Source organism: Babylonia areolata, chromosome 3, assembly GCF_041734735.1.
Source record: "Babylonia areolata isolate BAREFJ2019XMU chromosome 3, ASM4173473v1, whole genome shotgun sequence".
NCBI classification, from domain to species: domain Eukaryota; kingdom Metazoa; phylum Mollusca; class Gastropoda; order Neogastropoda; family Buccinidae; genus Babylonia; species Babylonia areolata.
The window spans coordinates 11,285,640-11,294,721 of record NC_134878.1 but is presented as its reverse complement, the minus strand read 5'-3'; the positions used below and the strand labels follow the sequence as shown (position 1 = coordinate 11,294,721).

Here is a 9,082-nt window from a genome sequence, read left to right as displayed (position 1 = left end):
ACAAATGTCATTCATTATTATCGTTATCATTAGTCTGAATTTACTTAGAATAACGTGTTATATAAATTCTATTTATTATTATCGTTATCAGTATTATTACTATCATTATTCTTAAAATCATCTACCAAGTAGCTAAATGATATTCTAAATTTTGGAGGCAGGCTTTCTGTCAAGACATGAAGCAGTACACTGAATGTACATACAGTCATACATAGGATGATTTCATATCTCCGTCGTTGTGAAGGGCTTGACTTCCCAAGACAATTACCTTCGTTCTTTGACTGTTTATGGGAAGTCAGATTTTACGGAAAGCAAGGGGTGTGTTTTCCGCTGCACGCTCCAACTAACTTACGCCTGCCACAGATGCTTTGTATGTTTGGCGAGCATTTAAATTATCACTTGATATCATCACTGTCGATAGCATTTAGATTTTTCCTTGATATCAGTGTCATTAAGCATGAAGGTTATTCCTTGACATCAGTGTTATTAACAGCATTTAAGATGAGTACTTGATATCAGTGCGATCGATGCTTCTCTTATTATCCAGTTCTTCTAAGAGTTCCAGATGACCAAATGCCATGTCATGATTCAGAATAGTTTATAACCGTGTCTTTCAGAGGACTGGCTACGACTGAGACACCCACCCCATTGGCAGTGATAGTAGATGATCAGTTTTATCATCGGATTTCCTAGCTGAATAGCTTTATCAGGATGTTCGAGATTTTAACTTTCTATGAGGTGACTTTATCAGGAATACAACGATTCAAATTAATTGGATCCCCCCCCCCCTCCCCCCCAGTAAGTGTGCTTGGCGATTCTGCCTTTCCTATATCTGTCAGAAGCAAGAGCGATTGACGTTCTCTGGTAATTCATCTACATGCTTGCAACTTTTCGTTTTAGTGTTTAAACGCATGTTATACACGCTGCTGCATTTTACATTGTGCAGCATAACGGAAGCTTGCTTTAAGAGAAAAGGCGCAAGATGAACTGGGTTTTTAATTTTTTTTTTTCATCAACTTCCCTCACAGCTGATGCAGAAAGGAGCTCAATGTCCATGAACAGCCGACAGATACATGACCACACATGATGGTGGTGACAGCACAGCACAGTCCACCCAGTCATTTCACACGGGACAGGAAGGACGGACAGCCCGGGGAAAGACTGAAAGGGGCGTGCCGGGGGGTGGAGGGGAGGGGGCGTGCCGGGGGGTGGGGGGTAAGGGTCAGCGAGAAGGAAGGGAACGGGAGGAGGGTTTGGGGAAGGAGGTGTAGGGGTGGGGGGTGGAGGGAGAGGAGAAGGGGGTGGAGGATTACAGTGCTGGTCATTTTCAGCGCGTCAACTTTTGCCTCGCCATCACTTAGAAAAAAAAAAAAAAGCGAAGAAGAAGAAAAAAGGGGCGGAGGCTGTGAGTGGACTTGGGGAGGAGGGAAGGGGTGTAACCGACTTAGGCTGAACTCTCTCTCATCGTTCAAAAACTCTACCCCCCCACCCCCCTATCCAGCCACCCTAACCAGCCTCTCCCATGTCTTTCACACTCTTTCCTTGACAGCATCGACAAACCCTTTAGTCCACAGTCTCCCTGTCTACCCACTCCCCGCACTCACAATGATACCAGGTTGGTGCACACAGCATCTGTATTGTTGTGAACGTTTCAGTGGAAATTAATGTTAAGTGCTGTTTACAGATTCACATAACAATGTCAACCTCTTCCCTTCAACACCACGCAAGAAGAAATGCTGAATCTTCTTGCAATGTCTTGTTCCCCCCCCCTCCGCCCCCCACACGCCCCTCCTCCAGTCTCTTCTTATTTTTTCCCCAGTGCTTTCCCCTGGTTCTCGTCAACATGCCATGCTGATTTTTTCAATACAGTCCTTCCGTGAAGGGGGACTGACAGGTGGGCAAAACCAGTGTAGCGTCCTTCCATTTACGTCAGGTTTACTCTTTTCGCTAGACTGCAAGGAGAGTGGGGACCCCCCCCCCAAACCCCCCTCTCCCCCCCAAAAAAAAAGATAACCATTCTATCATGTAACTTTTTGAAAATCAATAAACGGGTTAGCAGAATTTAACTTAAATAGTATTAAAAAGGTGCATATAAAAAAACGACCCCTTTTAGTCAGCTTATGGTAAGATATCAACAACAACAAAAATAAGAAGAAAAGAAAGAAAAGAAAAAAACAAAAAACAAAAAAAAGACGCAAGAAAAATCGACATGTTGTATAAAAAATCTGAGGCCAAAAAACAAAACAAAAAACCCTGGAAATCGACAGGCTGCTTTCAGGAAAAAAAAAAGTGGGGGAGGGGGGCGGGTGGGGCGAAAAATCGACAGGGCACAAATCGACAGACTGCACAAACACATTAAAAAAAAAATTAAAAACAAAACAAAACAAAAAAAAAAACGGAACGAGGAATTATTAACAAACATAAAAAAAAGGTGTGGCATAAATCGACGCGGCGAAAATCGAACAGGCTGCAACCACAACAAAAAAACGAAACGAGGAGAGTTAACCCCCCTAACTCACCCCACAAAAAAAAACAACAACAAACAAACAAACAAAAAAAGAAAAGAAAAGAAAGAAAAAAAATCCCGAAACTGCCCTCGCCACCGTCTCCACGACTCCACTCAGTTGACGAGGTCGTTGAGGCGGACGAACTCCACCATGCAGAAGGCGAAGCTGGCCAGTGTGATGAGAGCGGCGATGACGGCGACGATGAAGGACCAGCCGACGTAGAAGGGGCCCAGGGTGTCCACGCCCTCCGCGAAGTACGTCAGCACGGTCCAGTCGTCACGCTTGATGTCGTCACAGAAGTCCCGCCCCTTCAGCCCCATCACGATCACGGACATCAGGATCATGCTCCCTGCACGCGCATCACACACATCAGCCTTTCAATGCCGATGATAAAAGTAATAATAATGATGATGACGACGACGACAATGATGATAGTAGTAATAATGATAACAACCATAAATATATTGATGCTGATGATGACTATGACTATGATGATGATGGTCATCATCATAATCATGATTATGATGTTCGTCCTTCGGGTTCGAAGATGACCATGGCTTCAAATATCAGATGGAAGATAGGTAGTCACACTGTGTCCATCAGAACAGCAGACGAGGAAAATGTTGTCCCGACTAACAAGGCTAGAATTTGATTATAGTGGAGTGTCTTATCCAAGTTATGATAAATACATAATATATATAACGATTATGTGATAGGTGAATCACACTGTGTCTATCAGAACAGCAGACGAAGAAAATGTTGTCCCGAGTATCAAGGCTAGAATTTGATTGTAGTTGAGTGTCTTATCCAAGTTATACCCCCATTCTCTCGGCTGAGAGGTCTTCAGGTCAGTCAGCGTTGGGATTGGTCGCCAAAGGTCAACTCGCCCCCGAGGCTGCAGCACTAAGAGCCAGCAGTGCAATATCGCCTCCTAGTTTGAGAGTCTTTAAACCAGTGTTTATGTGAGGGGAAGTTGTATCGATAGGGAAGGACACGGGTGTGTGTGTGTGTGTGTGTGTGTGTGTGTGTGTGTGTGTGTGTGTGTGTGTGTGTGTGTGTGTGTGTGTGTGTGTGTGTGTGTGTGTGTGTGTGTGTGTGTGAGTCAGACAGACAGACAGACAGAGATGTCGCGGCACTGAGTTCTCTACGAGTAGAACTCTGAATCCCATCCCTTCATCAAAGGGATAATGTCATACACAGTCAATCAGGCTGGGCATCAAAATGAATCCCCAGAAATGACGACCATCCTTCAGGATTTTTCAAAGAAAAGACATCCATCAAACAGAATCCCTTGGCATTAACTACATTGTGGTTTGGACGAAGGGTTGTGGGAAGGAGGGAGACAGAGAGAGAGAGAGAGAGAGAGAGAGAGAGAGAGAGAGAGAGAGAGAGAGAGACAGACAGACAGACAGAGAGACAGACAGACAGAGAACTCACACTGACAAGACAAATAACAGCAGGGTTTTTTTTTCTCTATCTCCTCATTGTTATTTATTTTCACCCCCCCCCCCCCTCCTCCGTTTTGCTTTGTCGATCCTCCAAAATAGACCAATGAAGGCTCAAACTATGGTCACAGTTCCTGTGTGTGTGTGTGTGTGTGTGTGTGTGTGTGTGTGTGTGTGTGTGTGTGTGTGTGTGTACGCGTGCGTGCGTGTATGTGCGCGTGCGTGTGCTATGTGCGCCTCTGACTGTGTGTCTGCGCGTGCACGCGCATGTGTTTGCGTACTTGTAAGTGTGTGTTGCTTTCTTTCTTTCTTCCTTCCTTTCTTTTAATGTATGTCTCTTCATATGGTTTGTGTTTTCACACAAATCTTGATGCTGATTTGCACCTCCTTCTTCTCCTTCTTCTTCTATCCCGCAATCTCAATACCGTAGAGGCACCACTGATGCTCTGATACTGAGTTTTCTCCATGAATTGATAGCAACAAATTACGCGGTTTTTTTTAAAGGCCGGTTCTATATAAACTTTAATCCGTTCTTCTAATCTTTTTTTTTTTTTTTTTAAATGAAAATGCTTTAAACAGCAGCCACGACAATGTTCCACTGGGGCTCCGAAGAACACATTTTGATACTTCACTTACATGAGATGTTTTCTGGAACAAAACCTTTACCTTGAGCTGACCTTAAATAGAATCGAGTGATTGATGATGATGGTATTAGAATAAAACCCAGAATTTGGGCTTTTATGACAGTTTGTCAGGCAAATGTTGTTTCACGAAGGGGCAGTGAAACGATAATCATGTTGTGTGTTACAATCCTATTTCCAGTATGCGTACGTCTGTGTGTCTTGCGCACGCCCCCTGTGTGTCTGTGTGTGTGCCTGCACACGTGCCTGTATCATCTATTTATACATCTATCTACCTATTTATCTATGTTTGCGTGCGTGCGTGCGTACGTGTGTGTGTGTGTGTGTGTGTGTGTGTGTGTGTGTGTGCGCGCGCGCGCGTGCGTATCTGTGTGTCTCTGTGTTTGTATGTGTGTACTCAAGCGTATGAATGTGAGCACGTGAATGTGAGCGCGTGTGTATTTCTCTTAAAGTCAAATCATTTTGTATGCTCTCTCTTATCAGTTTTACCAAGCACCTTATTCCCCCCCCCCTCTCCCGCCACCACCATCCCCCCGCACTCCCAAAATAACGTATCAATAGTTCCAGATCCATACGTCCATCGACCACTTCCAAATCAATTCAAGTGCGACACACACACACACACACACACACACACACATATCCGCGCACTCAAATGCACACACGCACACACACGAACGCGCACATACACGTACACACACACACTCACGCACACATGTACTCGGACGCTCTCTCTCCCCTCCCTTAACACAAAATCGATTCCATCACGCCAGCCCGAAATATCACAAAAGGTCAGTCGCTTCCTAACCCCCACCTTCTTCCCCCTCCTCCCCCCACCCTCTCCATCCGTCCTCCCGTTTTCTCTTCTTCGGTCGGTTTCTAAACACGAAAGAGAGGGGACTGGGGGAAGGAGGGTATTGTTGGAGAGACAGAGAGAAAAGGATGAATGAATGAGAGAGAGAGAGACATACAGAGAGAGACAGAGAGAGAGAGAGAAAGTTGGGGGGGAATAGAGAGAGAGAGAGAGAGAGAGAGAGAGAGACAGACAGACAGACAGAGAGACAGACAGACAGACACACACACACGGAAAGAGAGAAAGAGAGAGAGAGAGAGAGAGAGAGAGAGAGAGAAAGTTGGGTGGGGAGGGATGGACAGATAAGGAGAAAGAAAGAGAGACTGACATATTGTCCGTTTGGCATTAAAGCCCTTCTGGGGGTAGGGGGGTTTTGTTGGAGAGACAGAGAGACAGGGATGAATGAATGAATCAGAGAGAGAGAGAGAGAGAGAGAGAGAGAGAGAGAGTTGAGTGGTGAGGGATGGAGAGATAAGGAGAGAGAGAGAGAGAGAGAGAGAGAGAGAGAGAGAGACAGAGAGAGAGAGAGAGAGTTGGGTGGGGAGGGATGGAGAGATAAGGAGAGAGAGAGAGAGAGAGAGAGAGAGAGAGAGAGAGAGAGAGAGAGAGAGAGAGAGAAAGTTGGGTGGGGAGGGAGGGAGAGATAGGGAGAGGGAGAGAGAGAGAAGGAGAAAGAAAGAGAGAGAGAGAGAGAGAGAGAGAGAGAGAGAGAGAGAGAGAGATGGTGAGGACGGATGGAGAGAGAAGGAGAAAGAGAGAGAGAGAGAGAGAGAGAGAGAGAGAGAAAGTTGGGTGGGGAGGGAGGGAGAGATAGGGAGAGGGAGAGAGAGAGAGAGAGAGAGAGAGAGAGAGAGAGAGAGAGATGGTGAGGACGGATGGAGAGAGAAGGAGAAAGAAAGAGAGACTGACGTATTTTATTGTCCGTTTGGCCTTAAAGCCCTCCTGGACGGAGGGGGGTACTGATGGAGAGACAGAGAGAAGAGGATGAATGAATGAGAGAGAGAGAGAGAGAGAGAGAGAGAGAGAGAGACAGTGGTGGAGAGGAGAGAGAAAGTTGGGAGGGGAGGGAGGGAGAGAGAGGAGAGGAGAGAGAGAGAGAGAGAGAGAGAGAGAGAGAGAGAGAGAGAGAGAAAGTTGGGTGGGGAGGGAGGGAGAGATAAGGAGAAAGAAAGAAAGAAAGAGAGAGAGAAAGTTGGGTGGGGAGGGAGGGAGAGATAAGGAGAGAGAGAGAAAGAGAGAGAGAGAAAGAGAGAGAGAGATGGTGGGGACGGATGGAGAGACAAGAAGAGAGAGAAAGAGAGAGAGAGATGGGGGGTGGGGGTGGGGGGAGAGAGATTTTGTTGTATGAACTATTCAGTAAAGAACATCTCATTCAGTTGCAAAGAATGCAAATTAGTTTGTCTGCTTTCCCCAAGACAGAGACACGGAGAGAAAGAGAGAGAGAGGGGAGGGGAAAGAGAAGCATTTTTTTTTTCTCTCTTTGATTTTGTTTTGTCTTGGAAGTTGTGTTGTTTTTATCGCAGTGTTTTATAGACTGAACGCAATCCCTGTGTACGTCCGTCTGCGAACATAAAACAAAAGTAAACTGCCAGACGCAGTGCCCTCATTCCCAGCCACTGGTTCTTTATGACATGCACAACACATACCCTGCCCTTTCTCATGCTGCACGAGCATGAGCGGAAGGCTTGCGGTTATTGTAAGCCTTCCCATCAGATCTACCCAATATTGTAATGTCTCCCTACTTCTGTAGGGGGGCAGGGGGGGGGGGGGCAGGGGGGGGGGGGAGGGGGAAAGGGTGTGTGTGTGTGTGTGTGGGGGGGGGGGGGGGCAACCCTACAGTCACGTGAACCCTGCTGCCACAGCATCCCATTGGACACAGCGTCGAACAGGAAGTGCAAGATCCCCGCGCTGTTCTGTTTCCAAACCCTGCACTGCACACATCGAGATTGTTCTCTCTACCACCACCACCACCACCACCACCCAACTCCTCACCCTCATTTCTTTTCCCTCCACAGGACCGAGAGCCAGTGGTGGGCTGGGTGCTAGCTTTTGGGTGAGGTGATAGGTCGATGGATGCCCCCCCCGCCCTCCCCCCTTCCCCTCCCCGCAAACAACATGTGCTTTGCGCCGTAAAACAATAACGAGAGCGCTCGCACGCGCGCGCACACACAACACACACACACACGCACACAAACAAACGTGCGCGAACGCATTCAAGCACCGTGCAATCGCACAAAACAAACATCCTTGAATTGATACAATCGAAGACAAACGTAAATGGAAAAAAAACAGAAACCTGAGACAGAAACGTGAAATGTGGAGGGTTGTTGGGGTGAAAAAAGAAACAAAAACAAACCCTTAAAAAAAAAAGAAGAAGATAAAGGTGCTGGTACATTGTGGCATTTCGCTCTCCCAGGGAGAGATCAGCATGACTTTCCATTATGGCAAGGAATGAAAGCAGCAAAAATACATTTTCGTTTATTTGTTTGTTGGGTGTAAACTAAGCACCGGTCTTACATCTTCGTCAGAGCTGAACTACGTAGGCGGCGCGTGGGAAAAAAAATCGCGTGGAAATGTCTGGGGTTACTGTTTCTCAATGATACGTGCTGAAAAAAAAAAGTTTTCAGTAATCATATTTTTTGGTTGTCTGCACAAACAAGTTCTGCTTTCATTCAGAGACAAAACACCAGACAAGTTCACTCCCCCATCCTCTTCTCTGTCTCTCTGCAGACGAGTAATTTTTAATGCGTATCACTCGGTTTCCTGGCGTAACATAACACTGGTCAACGAGGGGAAAAAAAAAAACAGGAGGGAGGGGTGGGGAAGACGTGTGACGGAGGAGGAACCTAACTTGACTTCTTGACTTTCCTGAGAGGAAAAGTTTTCCGAAGCTGAGAAAAAGGAGGATTCTGTAATTCGTACTACAGTGTCGCATGGACAAGATTTTTATTCGATGCATGCACGCACGCCCAATTTCGTGTAGGAACTTGAGTTTGGACCTAGATGAGTTACACACACACAAAGAGAGACAGACAGACAGACAGGCAGAGAGAGAGAGAGAGAGAGAGAGAGAGAGAGAGAGAGAGAGAGAGCATTCTTACACACACTCGACTATTTTCCATCAAAGTGAAAACAAAGATCGTTGATAAGAACGAATGAGCACACTGCACACACAAACAAATTAACAGACGAAACGTAACACAATCAAGAAAACTCAGTGTATGGAAGTTTATCATGCACTGGTAAAACACTGCCATCAATTATCTCGACAGAATAAATACATGGATAAACAAATAAATAAATAAATGTGCGCGCGCACCAGTGTTTATGTGAGGGGAAGTTGTATCGATAGGGAAGGACACGGTGTGTGTGTGTGTGTGTGTGTGTGTGTGTGTGTGTAAAATAGAATATGTCTTTATTACCAAGTGTACCGGGGTCACAAAGAATATTGGGGGATAGGGGGGCGGGATAGTACATAACAAGGTACGAACATAAATCGTGTGTGTGTGCCTTTGCAATTTCAATGACACTAAAAATCACAGTAACAAACTTAGACTAAATATGCATACTTTCTTGTTACAACACATCCCTCTGAGCGAAATGCGAGTTGCTGTCTATTGAGACACAGCAGCACAA

At 45.9% G+C, this 9,082-nt stretch overlaps 1 protein-coding gene across 1 annotated transcript in view; it reads right to left on the bottom strand.

Annotated features, from left to right (window-relative positions):
* Positions 1–2,620: 2,620 nt before the first annotated feature.
* LOC143280240 (uncharacterized) overlaps positions 2,621–9,082 on the bottom strand; it is a 22,499-nt gene continuing 16,037 nt past the window's right edge. The window contains exon 3 of the mRNA XM_076584872.1: positions 2,621–2,856. Coding sequence (XP_076440987.1) covers positions 2,621–2,856 — 236 coding nt within the window. The remainder of the gene's footprint in view (positions 2,857–9,082) is intronic.